The sequence below is a fragment of the Equus caballus genome, chromosome X, assembly GCF_041296265.1.
Source record: "Equus caballus isolate H_3958 breed thoroughbred chromosome X, TB-T2T, whole genome shotgun sequence".
In the NCBI taxonomy this organism is placed as follows: Eukaryota; Metazoa; Chordata; class Mammalia; order Perissodactyla; family Equidae; genus Equus; species Equus caballus.
In genome coordinates, this window is record NC_091715.1 from 72,966,847 (window position 1) to 72,987,565 (window position 20,719).

Below are 20,719 nucleotides of genomic sequence, written 5' to 3' on the forward strand. Positions count from 1 at the left end.
TCCTTTTTCCCACATGTATAGTTTTCAAAAAGGTAATTTTTGACAATAGATAATATATTGACATAATTCAAAACCATAAAGTATAAAAAATACACATGAACAGTTTCCCTTCTAACCCTTTTCTGCTAGATGCCCCCAGTAGATAACTACTGTTCTTAGTTTCTTATGACTCCTTCCAGAATTTCTTTATGTATACAAGCAAATAAGGATACAAATTCTTATTTTTCCTCCTTTTTATTACATAAAAGGTAGCATTATTTGTACTATTCTGTACCTTGCTTTTCATACTTAGCAATATATCTCGAAGACCTTTCTATATCAGTACATACAGCTTCCCTATTTTATTTTGCACAGCTGCACAGTGCTCCACTGTGTCAATATACTACACAGTCCCCCGTTAACAAGCAAGAGGTTGTTTCCAGCCTTTTGTGATTACAAACAACATCATAATGAATAATCTTGTACATTTATTATTCCAGATTTGTGAAAATACATCTGTAGGATAAATTCCCCAAAGTGCAATCGTTGGGTGGAAAGGTATATGCATTTGTATTTTTGTTAGATATTGCTCAAATAGATAATTCCGTTGAGAATCAAACCATATTATATCAACTTATTTGGTGTGTTCTTGATCTCGGCAGCTGTGCAACAGAAAAAGACATATTCTCAATTACAAAATTTCTGAGACCATGGAATATCTTAACTTCTATAGGAACCATATCTCCCTGCCTATATTAGGTGCTTGATAAATATTTGAGGAATTTTTTAAAAGTACATCTGTAGTCTGGCAATTGAGAATGAAATACTAGTGAATTGAAAATACTTAGTAATTTTAGGGACCTAAGTCCACACACTATCAGAAGCCATTACTGTAGCAATTGTAATAGATAATTAAGATTGGTTAAAGTGCTCAGAAACGAAAAACAAAGCACGATTAATCAATATGGAGAGATAGGAATTCATTAGATGAATAAGGCATTATTTACAAGGCAATCTAAGGGTGGTTTTGTTCAACATCACTGCAATTGCTTTTTAGCAATGATGATAACAAAATGAATAAATAGTATTCCAGAAGTTCCCTTAACATATAGACATAATGAAAGCTGTTAAATGATGATTTAGTGCTAAACACCAAATAAAACCACAGTAGTCTACCTGAGACATGTAACCAGGAGGAAGATATATTGGTGGCAAAGTACCACTTGGTGACATCAGAGGTACATCAGCGGGTCCTAAAAGAGAATTATAATTAGTAAATTCTTTAATAACTTTAAACTAAGTTTATTTAACTTTGCACAGTGAAAATCATCTCTAAGCTTTATTAACAGTAGCCAGCCATTTTGAAAGTGTTTACTTGCAAAGGAGACTAGGTAAGAATGTAGATGAATCAATGCAAATTCAGCACAACAGATGGAAAATAACCAAAGCACATAATGGAGATTGGGTACATTTATATTATAAAAGTGTCAACAAATTCTAACTGCTAATAAAAATGAACTACAGCCTTTCAGTATAATTGTACTTTTACTTACCCATTCTTTTTCACTTATCATAGTTATATACTGAGTGATAGAAATTTTACTCTGTACCATAAAATATATTTCTTACAGTGAGGTTACATAATGAAAGTTAAATCAATTTTCATTTTAAGTCTTTTCACCTATAATAATAAAGTGAAGTAGTTTTTAGAAAACAGCACAATATAGAGGATACAATGTTATTCATGTGATACCCTACTTTTCTACTAGATATTCTTACTGTCTTAAACATACAGTTCACATAGGAACTAGAAATACAACACACAATGGAGACTTTCATATGTCGTCATTTTTTTGTTTATCTGAAATTATTAGAATTAGTGCTTAGTTCTAAAAATATATGTGGCTGTCAAGTCCTAGAATGGTAATTTGCTTTTAATAATGAGGAAAATAATAAGTATGAGTTCATGATAAACTTTACATAGTTGCTACATGGAATCCATTGCTAAATGATAACGTTTTGAAAAATTTTCAAGACAGCTCAACATCACTTTAGGATACAAAATAATTGGCATAAAAACAGACACAATCATTTCACTCTGAAATAATAGTAAATCTTATACGAAGTAAATATTTATTAATTTTATGTTACTACTGAAGCGATTCTATATGCTATACATTTCCTATATATATAGTATGCATATATAGAAAATTTTTATATATGTATACGTATACATATCTACATATATACATACACATATGCATATACATATATAAATAATTTTATCACCTCCTGTACATTGTTCTATCTTAAATGTCTAGTATAGTGCTGGAACATGCTAGGCCCTAAAGTAATACTTGTTGCATGCATGAATGAATGAGCTGTCTGAAGTCCTCAGCAGTCATCTCCTATAGGAGAATAGTCCAAAACTATCCGTGGCTGTCAATATCTCCAAAATCTGGACGTTTTCAAATAGAATTCTTGAATTAATCTTCAATTTTTAAAAGTACCTTACATGAGGATCTCTAGTAAGACGAGCAAAATGAGCTTTGGTGGTTCTATTGATGCTATGCTGCTATTAGGAACGTGTAAATTTAAGAGCATTCAATCTGGCTCAAACAGGAAAGGATATTAGTGGAATAGATTGCTAGTAAAGTCATTTCACGGATATTTAAGTTCAGTCTATTTGATATCAAACAACACACATCTAATTATACTTTTACTCACCTTGAATATTCTGAATGTTCCCGTCATTAGACTTGATGGTGAGGGTCTCCCCAGGGTTAACTTGCACCAATATAATCTAGAAATAAACCATTCTTTGATGATGTACTTTTCTGTTAATTAATCTATGAAAAAATCACTATTGTTTTTTTGAAAAATACTCAGACTCACTAATTATTGGGAATCTTGAAATGTTCAAGGAGAAGGGTACGATTGGATTAACGAACTCTTAGGAGAAATTCAACATCCCTAAGTAAGAACAGGTCTTCCCCCATCCAAGCAAAACTTAATATAAGGTCATAAAAAATAGGTGCACTGAGATGGGAAGACCAACCCCCATCCCCGAAAAGCCCTTCAAAACATGAAAAGCAGAAAACAAAACTTATCTGAAGGTAAAATTCAGACATACTTGTTGTATCCGGTATTGAGGACCAGAAGGCCATCTGGTATATCTCTTGGGATGAGTCATCATTTGTGAATAATTACTAGTATACTGTGTTGCAACAGTGGTGTCCATAGGATAATTCTCCATCTAGTAAAAAAAGTAATTTTAATTTCAGTAAGATCATTTTTTATCTCAGTTCACTTTGATGTGGTGATGTCAAACAAAAGTATAAGTTAGAAGTACACTATTTGCTGATTCTTTTTTAACTCCAAAGAAAAGTGAAGCACTCTCTTGACATTACATATGTAGATAAGACTTTTCTTGAATAGATTAAATGAGTAAATGCTAAATCTAAACTATACCCTCTCTTTCTTTCTGTAGACCAATCCCATAGGTAGCAGTCATTGCTGCTCAAAACAATACTTGTAAATATTAGAAAGTTGAACTCAGTGCTGTGAGTGAGTATGAAGGAACTTTAGTCTGCAACAGAGTCATACTTTTAAACTATTCATCAGAAGAAATTGTGGGTAGTATAAACTTTAAGATACAACACCATGACTTTTGAGCTGATCAGGGGAGGCTGAAAAAGTAGCTAAATCAACCCCAAAGGAGGTTATATGTGACCTAAGCTGGTGGTAAATGCCTCTCAAACAATTTTAAAAAGGCTACAAGGAAGATAAATCAATGTTGGTGAAAAGATTAAAAACTTCCAAACTAAGTGACCAATCATAAGAAGTACCCGTCATAAAAACATACTTTTTCTAAATAGAAGCTAACACTGGATCAAGAAAAATCTGACTAGTTATAATGAAAAAGAAAAGTAAAACTACCCTTACGTGATGCACGGGATCCCAACTGATAACTGGAGCTACAGGAGGTATTTCAGCAGGAGTAGGTGCTGGCCCCTGTTCAGTCATGTCTAAAAATACTGGCTTTCACAATAAGTGATGTTTCTAAAAAGAAAGTGGAATCTTAAATTAATCAAATGAAGTTAAATTAGTGATTTTAAATGACAAAACCTGATGAAATACTCCCGAGAAAAGCCATCTTAAATATTTTTTCTCTCCAGAAATGTTTGCTTAACTGAAATTGTTTTATGGCAACATTTCAGAATAATCATTGGTCTTCATAAATGAAAGAATATAAAATTTGGAGTCAAGAGTTTTGACTTGTTCACTGTTCACTCATGAAGACAAATAAAGATAACTCCATTTCACAGTGTGAAGAATGGTTTAGTTAATCAAGTCATTGGTCATTTGATCCACTCAGATAAAGTTCAGTTAATTTCCAGTCTACGATGTTAACTGCCAAATATGACTTCACATTGATTAGAAGGCTATTCAAATTAACTAGATCTGTTTAAAAATGATACGAACATAGATATTTACCTTAACTCTTTCAGATACTAAAACCGAATATCTTAAACATAATCCAAAGCTTCAAACTCAAACTTTTAAAATATTTTCCAGATTCAAATACTTCATGTGGAAATGGCACCAAGGGACAGAATATGGTGTAATAGTCTAGGTCCTTGATTCCATAAACACTTGGACAAAAACCAAAAAGAAAAATATGACTTTGAAGGTAGAGAAAGAGGATACTTACAAGGGGAATCTCTTGGAGGTAGGCGAGTCCTCCCAATGCAGTGACTGCTGTGGTTCTACAACTCCTTGGTAACGCTGATGCAAAGAATGTTCACTATGTCATAATTCTAGTCACTACTGAGTCATTTCCTTATCAAGGTTTTTGATGTAGTCTTAGGAGACTTTTTACTTGTGAATACAGGTTTCCATAAACGAAAGACTTAATTTTTTTAAAAAGAAAACTGTTGAGAGTCATAAAGAAATACGGAATGTATCTAGCAGGAAAATGTGAATGTTCTCTTAGGTTAGGGTTATACGAAATAGGTATGAGTTTAATGTTTTTAAATTTCCATTCAACAGTGAAAAGCACCTTAGGCTAATTTAAATCTCTCTTGCATCACCAGAAAATTTGCTTCATTCATGGCAAAAGTCATTGCTCTCTAGCTCATTCTAATGACTAGATTGGTCAAGATTTGAAACAACCTACAACGGCATTTAAAAAATAGTTGTGGCAACAACTATTTTTGTGTGTAGATATATATCCCCTCCCATCCCTTATTGGAACTTATTGGAAAGTTTCATCAGAACTTCCAATCATTGGTACACGTGGTCTGTCAAATTAATAGGTTTTACTGTTTCACCTCTTTATCTTTTCTATAGCTGTGCACCAACTTAGAGCTAGAATTAATTTAATCATTGATTCAATCTTGGGTGACATCCATACATCAACAGATTCAAAGTAGACAGCCCGAGGTACATAACTTTCCTTCAGCAAAAACTGAGAAGTTTTAAAACTAAAACTAATTGATATTAGATTCCCTAAAACACAAATGCTTTAAAAGTTCCTACCTGTTAACATGTCAATGTTATATATGACTAAGTGCCCCATTCAGAGAGATTGTTCTCAGTACCTCAGTTTTACAGGCTAAATGATCTCTATTACATAAAGGAGCAAATTTCCTTTTAGAAGTTGGAGAACTTCTTGTTCTTTCCCCTTATGTTTTAGTCATTACTTTTATCATTTTAAAGTTAAATGCTAAATTCGTGTTTAGATCTTCAATTTCTATCAATGTTATGACCAATTATTTATATGAGAACAACCAAAATTTAAGAGTAAGGATGGTATCACAATTACTTTTTTATGAAGATACATTTATCCTTTTTGGAATATACAATAAAAATACTGAATAATCAAAATGCAGAAACTATAGACCTTAGTAATTTTTATAGATATATCAGTATTATTACGTAAAAAGGTAGAATAAAGGCAATATAACATATAATTTTCTTATTTAGAACCTAATTCAACATCTGTTTTAAGTGCAGCTTTTATCCATTATATTCAAGTAAGATAAATAACTACATAATGAAGGACAATTTGACAAAAGCTTGGTTGCCGAAGATTTTTTTCCCATGTAGAGAATTTCTAGGGTTGCTTCATTAAATACCTCTCCCCAACAAAATCTATTTCCCATCTCATTAGGTAGGTCACTAGGCTACTTTATAAGGTGAACTACCTTTTTCAATGCAGCTTTAATAATTTTTCCTTTCAGACTCTTGAAATCTCTTGATGAAATACCATGGAAGCCTCCACTTTGCTGTTCTATTCTCTTCACAAATTTACCATTATTACCCTGTTACTTTGCACTGGAGTTGGACTATATATGTGATGTTTTAACACGAAGTAGCTCTAACAAGAGAAAATACTATATGAGAAAAAGCACAAAATGTTGAGTGGCATTACTACAAGTGAAACACAAATCCTCAAACATCGGTCTTAATAAACTCTGTGTATGAACAAAATCATTAACTCTGGTTGAAACAAGGAATTACAGAACACAGAAAAATGAAAAAACCTAGCTTCCTTAGAAGCAAAAAAAACCCCCTTATAACCTGGGGAGAAAAATGTTAAAATAGACAGACTCAGGTTTCTTACTAGTTCTGATAGTTTTAATTTCAAGCTGAGTCTAAACTTAAGTACCCTCACAGTTCCATAAATGCATAGAGAATGCTACACTTAAACAGTGTTGATGCCCTACTGCATGTTGCAATAAAGGGTTTTTGTGCCTCACGGCATGAAGCCCAAGCTAAACCATGTGACTATAGACAAGAAGCACTAAAATCGAGTGTATCAATAGGGCAAGGACTACAAGGAAGTACTCTGATTTATGAATTTTCATAGAGTTGAATTTTCATAGAGTTTAATTCAATTATTGGTCAGATGCCAATATTAAACATTTATCTTATAGTGAGAAAATAGACATCCTTAAATGATTTAAAAATAGATTAACGTCCAGTTGTGTATGTGCTACAACATAAGTATAACTTCAGAATTAATTTAAACACACTTTATATTATGCCATGTACGATCATTTTGAAAGAAATATGTGAACCTTAGACACTATTTTCAACCTTTTTAAAAAGTGGGAAAATACCACAAATACTTAGCCTGATTAAGAAGCAATGTTTATTTTCCAGAATTAAATCTTAGGCTCAGAATTTCCATACAACTTCATAATTGGGGTATTTCAATTCAGAATACATAGTTTTGGTCCATAAGCACTTGTGTTTCCTACTTTTTCCTTCAAATGTATCATTCTTCAGATAAAGTTCCCTATAACAACCTTCTAAAAGTCCAATTTCAGCAGTCAGATTTTTTTTTTGAGTTTATTTCTTTTCCTTTTTCTCCCCAAAGCCCCCCAGTACATAGTTGTATATTCTTCGTTGTGGGTCCTTCTAGTTGGGGCATGTGGGACACTGCCTCAGCGTGGTTTGATGAGCAGTGCCATGTCTGCGCCCAGGATTCAAACCAAGGAAACACTGGGCCGCCTGCAGCAGAGCGTGCAAACTTAACCACTTGGCCACGGGGCCAGCCCCCAGATTTTTTTTTTTTTAAGGAATGCTTTTTGGTGAGGAAGATTGGCCCTGAGCTAACATCTGTTGCCAATCTTCCTCTTTTTTATTCTCCCCTAAGCCACAGTACATAGTTGCATATCATAGTTGTAAGTCCTTCTAGTTCTTCTGTGTGGGATTCCACCACAGCATGGCTTGATGAGCAGTTGTGTAGGTGCGTGCCCAGGATCCAAACCAGTGAACCCCGGGCCGTCAAAGTGCAGTACATGAACTTAACCACTACGTCACTGTGCTGGCCCCTAAAGGTCCAATTCTAAAGTCACAAATAACTGTTTCTAAAATTGGAAATAAATTATTTTAAGAAACCATGTCTAGAATGTACTCTTGCCAAAGAACTGCAGCTTAAATTTAACTTCTAGCTTGATAAAAAGTATATTCTGTTTTCCCTTGAAATCAATATTACTTATGTAAGCCACTGATCAGGCAAACTGAATTTTAGTGAAAGAAAACGTGATCATATTATCATTATTTGAGTTTCTTCTCAGAGAAGGTAAAATTGCAGATTATATAGCAGTAAGTCTGAGAGTCAAAAGACCCGAGGTCGCATTCCTGCTTTGCCCCTTATTAGGCAAGTCTTGTTTATGTTTGTATTCTGCATTGCCTAGAACATAGTAAGCACTTAAGAAATGTTAAATGGAGTGATGTCACTAACATGGCAGAATAAGAGTCTTTTTTACCATCCTCATCCCTTCAAAAAAGCACCGATTTTGACAAACACCCACAGACAAGAGTGCCAATGTGGAAGTCTGGGAGATATCACCTCACACCTGTTAGAATGGATATTATCAAAAAGACAAGGTACAACAAGTGTTGGTGAGGATGTGGAGAAAAGGTGACCCTTGTGCACTGTTGGTGAGAATGTAAATTGGTGCAGTCACTATGGAAAACAGTATGGTCGTTCTTCAAAAAATTAAAAACAGAACTATATATGTTCCAGAAATCCTACTTCTGGGTATATATCTGAAGGAAATAAAATCACTATCTTGAAGAGATATCTGCACCCCTGCATTCATTGAAGTGTTATTAAGAATAGCCAAGACATGGAAACAACCCAGGTATCCATCAATGGATGAATGTGTGAAAAAAAAAATTGGTATTATGGAATATTATTCAGCCATAAAAACGAAGAAAATCTGCTATTTGTGACAACATGGATGGGCCTTGAGGGCATTATGTTAACTAAAATAGCTCAGACAGAGAAAGACAAATACTGTATGATCTCACTTATATGTGGAATCTAAAAAAACCAAATTCATAGAAACATAGAGTAGATTGGTGGTTGCCAGGGAGGTGGGGGAACTGGGGAGATGTTGGTCAAAGGGTACAAATTTCCAGCTATAAGATGAGTAAGTTCTGGGGATCTAATATACAGCACGGTGACTATAGTTAACAATACTATATTATATACACGAAAGTTGCTAAGAGAATAAATCTTATGGGTTCTTACCACACACGAAAAAGGTAATTATGTGAGGCAATGAATGTGTTAACTAAGCCTATTGTGACAATCATTTCACAATATATACACATATCAAGTTATCATGCTGTACACTTTAAACCTACACAATGTTATGTGCCAATTATATCTCAATAAAATTGGAAAAAATAAATTTTGAACAAATAATGAATCTTCTACCTGAAAATGTCGTACTCCAGTAGGCAATAATTTAAAAATATTCCTATTTACAAATATTCAAAATCAAATATTCAATTTTCAAGGAAGGGAGAACACTTTAAATAATAAATATAGTGTAATATCTAAAGGAATAATTGTCTCTAAAGTCTCTGATTTATTGATATCTAAGATTAACAGATGTATGTGTTTCAAAGTTAAAAATGAAAAATCACCACTTTGAAGATAAAAGTAGGTCTATAAAAGCCATCTAGTGTATGTATTACACATTTTAAAATTTATAGGTGGCTTTTTTCAGAGAAGTCTATTTCATTTAAACCAAAGAAGTAAAAAGTAAAATTGTCTACTATTACCTATCAGAAGTACATTTCAAGTAAAATTTCTCATGAATAAAATGATTGGATCAGGATCATGGAAATGGGCTGTGAGGGATGCAGCCATGGGAACAACGCAAAATTGTCAAGATTTCTAGGTTTTCACTAAGAGGGCACAAAGAAGTCAGTCAACGTCAGATGATATAGTTGGAGCTTATCTCCATGCTTCTTTCAGCCCAACCTCAGTTCCACATTCAAAAGACCAGTTTATTTCTGAGGCCAAGGTTAAAGTTTGCATCTACTGTAAGGTAACTTCTAATTAGGTTGGCTGGTCAAATTTCATCTTTTTAACTCACAGGGATGTGTGCAAGAGGTTTAATCAAAGAAAGCTAATAATAGTAGTAATAGTAATAGTAGTAATAATTATAATAATAATAAACACATATTGCTCTCTTGCCATGTGCCAGGCACTGTTCTAAGTATTATGCATACATTAACTCATTGAATCCTAACAATAAACCTATGAAGTAGGCATTTTATTGTGCTGTTACATGTTGAGCATATATTATATGATGAGCTTGTGTTTTGTATGGTGTGGGATACAAAAGAAAGATACTGTACATTTTCTGATCTCAAATGTAAGTTTTTCTTTTGTGGAAGGGTGTTTAAAAATAAAACAAATAAGACAATACAATGTAGTCATTTCCTGAGTTCTGTCTCCTGCCCTGCCCACACCCCTCCAGCCTAACTCTTGGGCCTGATATCATCTGTTGGCCAAAAAGATAATTGACTTAAGATCATTTTCTATCCAATTCATCCCCTAAACTAGTTCACCCTGTAGCCTATAGTTTTTCCATTTAGTTAATTCCACCACAGACAAGCTTTTTCTCACATTACATCCTATTTCTTTGGTCTCCCAACTCTTGCACAAGTCCCCCAGAAAATTCCTCTGTAATTTGTGGGCCTAAGGAAGGAAAAAACCTTATTATATTTCTAATAAAGAGTAGTTCTGGTGATAAATCTAAAACAAAGTGTTAAGTTTAAAAGTGAAATTATATATGGCCGATAAGTGCCATCCACCCCCACCTACCCAGAAGTTTCCTAAGAATTCCCATGTCTTCAGCTACTAATTTTTCATTGTCCTTTAATTTAGTCTCTTTCTCCCCTCATGTACCATTATCCAATTTTCAATAACAAAGGATTTTAAAGTACTTTGCGTCTCCCGTGTTTTAGTTACTAACAATGTAAGAATACTATGTTCTTCCTATTTGTCATTACAGATATAGAGCATTTTGGCTTCATGATGTGTTGAATAAGCTTTCTGGCGCTGGCCCTGGACTCTACCATCTTATAACATTATTTCTTTTGGAAAATGCACGATGGGGTCAAGATTCATAAGCCTACACATTTAAAAAATATACTTGTTTGTAAAATGGGAGTCACCTATATAAATCAAAATGCTTAACTGAATAAATTGAAAAATTAAATTATATGATACAGACAATAAGTTCAGAATTAGTCAGGAAAGGGAGGGATCGGTGTTTGAAATTATCACAGATAAATGAGATTTTAAGTGAGCTGGGAAATGTGTTTATTAACTAAGATCAAAGGCCTTTTGTTATCTTATGAATGTTCAACTAGGTTAGAAGATTATATGAAGTATACATATACTATAAATATATATGTAAATATTTATATGGAATTTGAATAGAAAATAAGTATATAAATATATAGATTATATAATGTAAAGTAAATAACAATATATACAAATATTAAGCAAAATAATCTTTTACACACTGAAGTCACGGAATGCAAGTAACAATTCTCCAAAGTTTCAACCCTCTTTGTTGTTATATAGAGCCTCTTTGTTGTTATATAGAGCAATTACTATAGCCCTTAACTTTAAAATTTCCTTTCCTAAAATTGGAGGCCTATTAATCACTGTCTTCCTACTTCAATAGTGCTGCTCTGCTTTAAATAAGGGCCTCTGAGGGAATAAAGTTATTCTTACTGAAATACCCCCAACAGGCCCCATTGGAATTTAGAGCAATCCTGGGAGAATGTGAAAGATCAATGACATAGTACCAAGACAGACACAGGCCAGATACATACGCACAGACACACTATGCCTGTATACACATATATATCACCTATAGTGAACCAAAAGATTTTCAAAACTACTTAACTTTACAAATGCTTATTCATAACATTCGAATGATTGTGGCTTGACTGATAAAGTTTTCAGAATTTTGAAAAAATAATAATTGTTTCAGAAAAAAGTCACATATAAATTTTTTTATCATTTATTGTGCCATCTTCTCACTCAGATGGGTAGGTTGATAAAAATATATTCTAATAAAGAATTAGGATGAGAATTATAAAGAATAAATATCATTGAGATGTTTTCCTAAAAGTGGACACAAGAGGTAATATTGGAGAGTAAAATGTAAAAAATTCACATAAAGTATTTTAAATTTTCAAGTTGCTACGTGCAATTAGAAAGAATGGATTTTTTGGACCTTGAGGACATTATGCTAAGTGAGATAAGTCAGACAAAAGCCATAGATAAGAAAGACAAATACTGTATGATATCACTTATATGTGAAATCTAAAAAAGCTGAACTCCTAAAAACAGAGAGTAAAATGGTGGTTACAAGGGGATGAGGGGTGAGGGAATAGAACTGATGTTGTTTAAGGGTGCAAACTTGCAATGAGTAGTAAATAAGTCCTAGAGATCTAATGAACAGTATAGTGAATATAGACAACAATATTGTGTAATAATCATCAAACTTGCTGAGAGACTAGAATTATTCCAACCACTAAAAAAGGGATAATTACATAACATAACAGAGGTGCTTATTATTGCTACAATGGCAATCATACTACAATATATAAATGTATCAAATTAACATGCTGTACACCTTAAATTTACACAATGTCATATGTCAAATATATTTCAATAAAAAAATAAAAATTAGGGGCCAGCCCGGTGGCACAGCAGTTAAGTTCACATGCTCTGCTTCAGCGGCCTGGAGTTTGCTGGTTTGGATGCCAGGCGTGGACCTGTGTACTGCTTATCAAGTCATGCTGTGACAGGCATCCCACATATAAAATAGAGGAAGATGGGCATGGATGATAGCTCAGGGCCAATCTTCCTCAGCAAAAAAAAAAAAAAAGAGAGAGAGAGAGGAGAATTGGCAGCAGATGTTAGCTCCAAGCTCATCTTCCTCAAAATAAATAAATAAATAAAAATTAAAAAATAAATGTAAAGAATGGATTTTTTTAAAGCCAGAGATTTAATATGCTATTATTACTTTATATGAGAGAAAACAGAATTTTAAAGTCAAAACTCTAATAGGGGTTCTGGTTAAAAATTTTTGCTTAGAATACATTTTGAAAGATATTGAGAATAATTTTAAAAAACGCTACATAAAATTTAAGTATTTTGGATGACTTTCATAAACAGGCAATGTTAAACCAAAAGAGACACAAACAACTCTTGAGCAGACTATATTTGCACATCAGTGAAATATATATTGAAATAACTCATCATTTGAGATACAAAAATGATCCCAAATATCAATAAAACAAGTATACTTAAAGGTTGACTTCAAAAGTTAGGACTTTGGTATAGAAAGCAAAAGGATGAGAAGGAATGAGTACCACTGGAGCTTAATAAATTCTGAAGACATGGGAAAATACCCAAGAGACACTGTTGGGTAAATATGACTAAATATAAAACTATACATAGCATGCATCCAATTATGACTAATATATTTACACATGTATATACATATATGCATAGAAAATAGATTAGATGGAAATATACTAAGATTTTACCAGTGGCTATTGCTGATTGGGTGGGATTATAAGTGATATATTTTTAAAAATAAGTTTTCTCTATTTTTCAAATTTTCTAAAATTACTCTAACTTTCAAAACTAAAACACATTATTTCATAAAAAGAGGAAATGAGAGGGAAATCTAGTACAAATTTGCATCTGTACAGCAAATAATGGAATACCAGAATCAAGATCCTCCTCTCCCCTGACTTGAAGGCTGAAGAAATGGTTTTAAAGACAAATCAAAGACCTCGAATAGCCAAAGGAATCCTGAGAAAAAAAACAAAGCTGGAGGTATCACACTCTGGATTTCAAAATATACTACAAAGCTATAGTAAACAAAACAGCATGACAGTGGCACAAAAACAGATACACAGATCAATGAAACAGAATTGAGAGCCCAGAAATAAATCCACACATCTGTGGACAGCTAAATTTCGACAAGGGAGCCAAGAACATACAATGGAGAAAGGAAAATCTCTTCAACAAATGGTGCTGGGAAAACTGGACAGCCCCATGCAAAAGAATGAAAGTAGACCATTATCTTACACCATGCACAAAAATTAGCTCAAAATGGATTAAAGACTTGAAAGTAACACCTGAAACCATAAAACTCCTAGAGGAAAACGTGGGCAGTATGCTCTTCGACATTGGTCTTAGCAGCATATTGTCGAGTACCATGTTTGATTGGGCAACGGAAACAATAGAAAAAATAAACAAATGGGACCTCATCAAACTAAAAAGCTTCTGCATAGTAAAGGAAACCATCAACACAATGAAAAGAAAATCCAACAATTGGGAGAAAATATTTGCAAAGCATATATGTGATAAGGGGTTAATATCCAAAATATACAAAGAACACATATGTCTCAACAACAAAAAAACTAACAACTCAATTAAAAAATGGGCAAAAGATCTGAACAAACATTTCTCCAAAGAAGATATACAGATGGCCAACAGGCACATGAAAACATGTTCAATATCACTATCAGGGAAATGCAAATCAAAACTACAATGAGATATCACCTCACGCCCATCAGAATGGCCATAATTAACAAGACAGGAAACAACAAGTGTTGGAGAGGATGTGGGGAAAAGGGAACTCTCATACACTGCTAGTGGGAGTGCAAAGTGGCACAGCCACTGTGGAAAACAGTACGGAGATTCTTTAAAAAATTAAGAATAGAACTTCCATATGATCCAGCTATCCCACTGCTGGGTATTTATCCAAAGAGCATGAAAACACAAATACATAAAGATACACACACCCCTATGTTCATTGCATCATTATTCACAATAGCCAAGACTCAGAAGCAACTTAGGTGCCTATCGAGGGACGAATGGATAAAGAAGATGTGGTATATATATACACAATGGAATACTACTCAGCCATAAGAAACAATGAAATCCAGTCATGTGTGACAACATGGATGGAACTTGAGGGTACTATGCTAAGTGAAATAAGTGAGAGGGAGAAAGTCAAATACGGTATGATCTCACTCATAAGTAGAAGATAAAAACAACAACAGACAATCACATAGAGACAGAGATTGGGTTGGTGGTTACCAGTGGGGAAGGGCAGGGGAGGTGGGCCAAAGGGGTGACTAGGCACATGTGTATGGTGATGGATTCTAATTGGTCTTTGGCTGGTAAACATGATGCAATTTATATAGAAATCGAAATATAATGATGTACACCTGAAATTTATATAATGTTATAAACCAGTGTTACTGCAATAAAAAAAGGCAAATCAAAAGAAGAACTACAAGGATACGTCATCCAAGTAGTACTCCTACTTGAGATTATATATAGAACTTGTGATAGAAAATACATATGTATATAGTACCTCAATAGATTTGAGAAAGGACTGGAGAAAATTCCAAGATGATCAATATTGGGTTATTAATGGAAGCTGAGGATGTATGTGATGGATACACACTCTTCGGAGGCTGATGTCATAGAAGGTTGTTATAGTCTTCGTGAAGTGTTTTTCGGTGTCACCACGAATCACAGGAGTGGATAATCATTGGCTGCTCTAGTATGGCATTTCTAACTCCAAAGCTTCTCCATAAGGAAACTTAAGTTACGAGTTTTTTTTTTTAACTAAGGCCTGCAAGAAAAGCCAGAACTACAAATGTCAGTCACAATTCAAAACTAATGTTCAGTTCTGGCAAAGGTCCGTGGTGTCATATATTCATATGTTGCATGTGTTATTATTCCTAGACAGACTCTTGAGTTTCTGTTTGAAGGTTGTGGCCCTTTAAACCTTTGATGAAATTAATGATACTTTTTGGCGAAATAGTTTTAAAGAATGAAAGCGTTACAAACTATTACATCAGATTGATATACCTATATATACATTCCTTGTGTTGGTGTGATATAATTCCGACTATATAAAATTATTTCAATCTCCAAAAAACATTTAATTTTTTTGTTGAAGAGAATAGCATTTATGTATTAGAGAAACAAGATGTTATCATTAAAAAGAGTTATTTTAAATGCCATTAATTCTTTAATTTTAGAAAGGCTACTAACTTTATGTTCTCAAATTATCATTACAAATAAAATTATGCTGAACATTAAAATGTGTGACAAAATAGATTATCTTAAGCAAAAGACTGTATATTTAAGTCATGCCAAAAATTTAAATTTTAGCATGAGTGGATTATTTTTAATTGTTGAAAGATGCGAGCAGAAAGAAGACCTTTTCTACTTACTTTTAGAAAAAATAAGTGAACAAATAAACCAAGTGAGCATATCTGGTAAATTTAAATTCACCATTTTTTCCTTTTAGAATATTTAATTCACTAAGTAGTATAATTAAAACCCAAGGAGAGTTTGTGAAACGTTTTACTTTCACTTAGAGGTGAAAATATTGGTGATAGAGCCAAACTCTAAATCTAAATCATAGCAAAACAAACAAAAACAAATAAAACCCACCACACACAGAGACACAGTATCTTAAGATTTTAGAGACCTTGAAAGCTGGCAAGTTTATCATTATAAATCTACTTTTCCTCAATATTTCCAGAACAAATTGCATTATGAAGTGCAATTTCAATTTATAGCACAGTTGAAATATAGTAGAAAGTTGGTTGAGATTCAAATTTCTTTGTCGGTTTAATTCTACTGGAAGGGAACACAAGGAATTTTGCCTAGAGTTTAAAATTGGATTTGGGGACCTAAAACGTCAGGTTTCTACTGATGAGTCAGGTTTGCGCTGACAAGCAGAGCAATTTAAATTAGGAGCTGGAAGTGATTTTTCAATAAGCGCTTCAAGGGTTTAATAAAAGACGTCAACGCTGCAAAAGGTACTTACTCTTCTGCTGAAGTCTGGCACTCAGCAGTGATGAGCTGCATGGAGCCACCTCCGTCTGGAAAGATTTCACCACACACTTGCTCTGAGATAGACACAAAACAGATGGAAATACTTACCAAAAAAAGCCATGCTTTGCTAATTCAGCCATTCAGGTTTCTATTTGGTGTTCAATGAAAAATTATCATTGGGAACTTTTCAAATAAGTCATCTATTTTTGGGCTTGCAAAGCAGTATAAAATAAAACTTTTTAATTTTATTAAGGACAGTTATTTAAAAGTATTCTCAAGGTGCAAATTAGCTGTATCTTTAATCTGCCTCCCTCCCTGAATACTTTATTGCTTTATTTTTGATTAAAAGCGATTTATATTATCACTTGTGGAGAAAAATATAAACAAAAGTTTCCAAGAATTAGAGTTTAATTTTCCATTCTTTGCAAAAAAGCTTTTTTAAGTAACAAAGTACATTAAAAAATTGTGGTGGTCACTTGCAAAAATAAATCATAAAAGCTCCTTGGTATTTCTGTTAGCCACTCTTTATGACAGATACTACTTTAAGAATCCCGTTTCACTTATATTCATTATGTTTTCAACCTTCTAAGAGAGTAGCATGTCCAAGGAGGGGCTGCCGGCGCCAGTGGGGCGGGGGCGGGCGGGTAGTGGTGCCTGGAGACTAGAGGGAGGAAAGGGTTGATTTCTCCCTGTAAGGTAAGTTATGAATTAATGCTTATGGCCCTTGATCCCTTTGAATATTTGATAGGATACTGATAATTACTTTCTTAAATGAATTCGGCATCAACAAAACTCCTTGAAAACAATTAATTTGTCCTATTGTCAAGGTATTGCTTATATAAGGACAAATTTGGGAAAGAAAAAACTTGCAAGTATACCACTGAAAGAAACCTAGACAACTCGATTCAAAGGATTTCACATGGTGCCTATTCAAATTTTTAATTAATAATAATAATAATAATAATAAAGTACAGGTAGATAAAACAAGGGCATGACCAGTTAGTTTTCCTTTTAGCTTTAGAAAAGTAGTCAACATTCAAGGAAATGATAACTGGTGCCCTCAAGGTGTGATGCAAAGGTAAAGAAATAAATCCCAATGATTTCCAAACAAATCAACCTCTCCACCCTAAGCCACAAATACTGATCCCTTAGGTGGTTAAATAAAAAAAAAATATGCCAAGAGCTGGGCAATGCTCTTGTGTACATTCCGCAAGGAATCTACATTTCTCCCTTCAATAAAATAAGCACCTGGTTCACTTACCAGTCAATGTCTACGGAAAAGGGGGGGAAAAGCAAGATTAAAATCAACACTGGGCAGAAACAGAGAAGTCTTTCCTGAAAACCGTCCTCCAACCCTAGGAGCTCCAGATTTCTATAACTAACTGCACAGAACACTGGAGTTGCTGCAAAGTCCAGGAACATAGAAAGCAGAAGAAAAGATGACTCTCCCAAAGCAGGTCACTCTCCAGGTATTTCCTAGTCGGGACAGGGCGTTCCGAATAGGAAAAGAGACCGAGCTACAGTGACCCGTCCGATATTAGGAAAGATAAAAGACTGGGCTGGAAAAGCAATCACCAAGTACAAAGACAAACGGTGAAGCGAAGAAAGAGAGGAGCGGGCGGGACCTCTGTAGCCCGAGCGGCAGGCGCGCGGCGTTGGGGGCGGTGGAAGGAAGGTCCTTCCACGCGGCACCCAATGGCTGGCGAGGGAACCTGCCTTTCATAAGGTCCCAATCTAAATGAGGCTCCAGATGTAAAAGGAGCCCTTGGTCTCCCCTCACCCTCCCCCTCAACTCGGAAACTCTTCCCTCCAAAAATATCCCCTAACCTCCTTGAACCGGCCGCAGCAGCCATGTAATCCTATCCATCAGCATCCCAGCAACAGGCGAACTTAGCTCCAGGCCTGGCGGCCCCGCCCCACACCCTCCCAACCCCCGCCCCCGCCGCCCCCGCCGCCCCCGCCCCACCGCCGCCGCATGCTACTCGGCGCGTTCCATCCGGCCACCGCGTCGTCCGTGTGGTCTCCCAGCGCACGAGTCCCCGCGCGGAAGTCCTCGCGGAGGCTGTTTACGCCCCCTTGGCATCTCTAAGCATGCCAACAGCCGTTGGGGGCAAAAGAAAGGCACAAAGTTAGGAGCCACAACAGCAGCTGTTCCTACGAGGGGAGGGGCAAGAAGGAAAAAGAGGAAAAGAAAAAGAAGAGTGGCCTCCTGTGGCCTCAGCAAGGTCACAGACCCAGGGCGAACCCTGACAGGTCACCAGGTCAGGGGGAAGGGGATGGCGGTGGTTCCTTGGCTGCCTCCCCTCCCAGAGTGCTGAAAGAGACCCTATTCTTTCCCATCTTCCCCGTCTCTGCACTTATGCCCTTAAGTGTGCCCGAAACTCCTGGACTTCACCTTTGGGATTGGGCACGCAACGTTACCTAGGAAAGAACTGGGGTGGCGAACGGAGCTGCTCCCAGACCTCAGCGCCTTGAGTCAGCAGTGGGCACGGGACGACCTCCACGTGGCACGTCTCTGCTTCTGAGCGTTGGACAGGGCAAAGTGAGCCCCTCAGGCTGCCAGGTTGGAAGAAAGGGGCTCCTTGAAAAGCACTGTGCTTCAGGGAAAGTTAAACAACGGACGGAACTTTTTCTGCGGGCCCCTCTGTAGCCCTTTCGCGTTCTTCTCTAGTCCTTTGAGCCAAGGAATTAGGAGTGACTGTGGAGCAGCCCCCTTTTCTTGTGGCTAAGGGTTCTGAGACTATTGGGACTCAGAAAGTCCTCCCAGGTCCTTCCCAGATTTGTCCGGCACAACTGCCAGTCGCTGCAGCCTCGCCCTTTGAAAGAGAGACATCAAAGGACATTGACTCAGTGTGTGCCTGCCCAGGCCCGGGAATAGAGAGCCACTGCTCCAGAGTTCTTTGACAGCAGGACCGTTACCTCATTGTATCAGGCTATTCACTCATTTGCGCAGTCGTGGGACCCGCCAACCTTTTCTTCCGTTCTCTTGAGATTAGCGTTCCCAATTTGCAAACCTGTCTCCTTGTCCGTTTCATTGTGTGGATTCTGTTTCTTAAGGGTCTGCGGCAGCTGCGGCCCCGAATGAAAGAGGAAATTGCTGAATCATAGGATTGGACACAAGTGTTCACTAACAAAAGGATTTGTGAGAGGAAAGGGCAGGGGCACTTAAAAAACACTATAACTCACAATGAACGGTATGGCCAGGCTCCCTCTTCCCGGCCAATCCCCCATCCTCTCACATAAATTGATTTGAGAGTCTCCGAAGCCTGGCTGAGGCCAGAGTAAACAAAATGTCTTTAACAGTTGTAGGGATGCTAATGTTTGACAGGAGACAAATGCCAGGAGCTGAGTTTAGGGAATGGTGGTTCTCAGAGGGGAGTTCAGTCAACTCAAATCACTGCCTTTATTGAGAGTTTACTGCTGCTGGAATCAGAGAGAGGGATGTTGCTAGGGAGAGGTGAGATGCGTTCCCAACTGCCTAAACTGAGGCAACTTAGTGAAAAAGTGTGGGAGGTTAAAGAGTATCTGTGTGGGCAGCAAGATCTGAGACATCAGGTAAGCTGGAACAGCTCTGGGGAATGGAGCTGGATGCTGCCTGCCTCAAACAGACCAAGGTGGGACCAGTGCAAAGGGAGGCTGCAGGCAGAGCCAAGGACAAAGTGAGCTCACAGAGCACCAGGCTGGGACTGTGGGAATTGGGAAGGGGCAGCTAACAAGAAAGCCAAGGGAATCCCAAGACTTAGACTGCTGAAGCAGCCAACCTGTCTGATCTGGAGGAGAAACAAGGAGTCTGGAAGAGACCTGAGCAGGAAAACAATTAAAAATGAAATGAAGAATATTGACAGATCTAGTTTTAACTTACTTATGAGATCAAATGTGTGAACCTTTGAACCAGGGGCTGTCCAAACATGAAATTTAAGGGGGGAAGTAAAGTCCAGTGAGGCGAAGGAACTTGCTATTTAGTGGCAAGACTGATCTCCTGACTCCCAACCCTGTGCTCTCCACCACTCACACCCTCAA

At 36.2% G+C, this 20,719-nt stretch overlaps 1 protein-coding gene across 3 annotated transcripts in view; it reads right to left on the reverse strand.

Annotated features, from left to right (window-relative positions):
- LOC100072641 (fibronectin type III domain containing protein 3C1) overlaps positions 1-18,634 on the reverse strand; it is a 61,176-nt gene extending 42,542 nt beyond the window's left edge. Inside the window, exons 1-6 of one of the 3 annotated variants that reach the window (XM_023633495.2) lie at positions 18,527-18,634; positions 16,692-16,773; positions 3,925-4,041; positions 3,113-3,235; positions 2,707-2,782; positions 1,156-1,232 (exon numbers count right to left, since the gene is read on the reverse strand). In XM_023633495.2, coding sequence (XP_023489263.1) covers positions 1,156-1,232; positions 2,707-2,782; positions 3,113-3,235; positions 3,925-4,005 — 357 coding nt within the window. In that variant the 5' untranslated portion in view covers positions 4,006-4,041; positions 16,692-16,773; positions 18,527-18,634. Of the gene's footprint in view, positions 1-1,155; positions 1,233-2,706; positions 2,783-3,112; positions 3,236-3,918; positions 4,042-4,693; positions 4,758-16,691; positions 16,774-18,526 lie in introns of those variants that run through there. The other 2 variants (XM_023633494.2, XM_023633492.2) reach the window with 2 other exon arrangements.
- Positions 18,635-20,719: the final 2,085 nt, after the last annotated feature.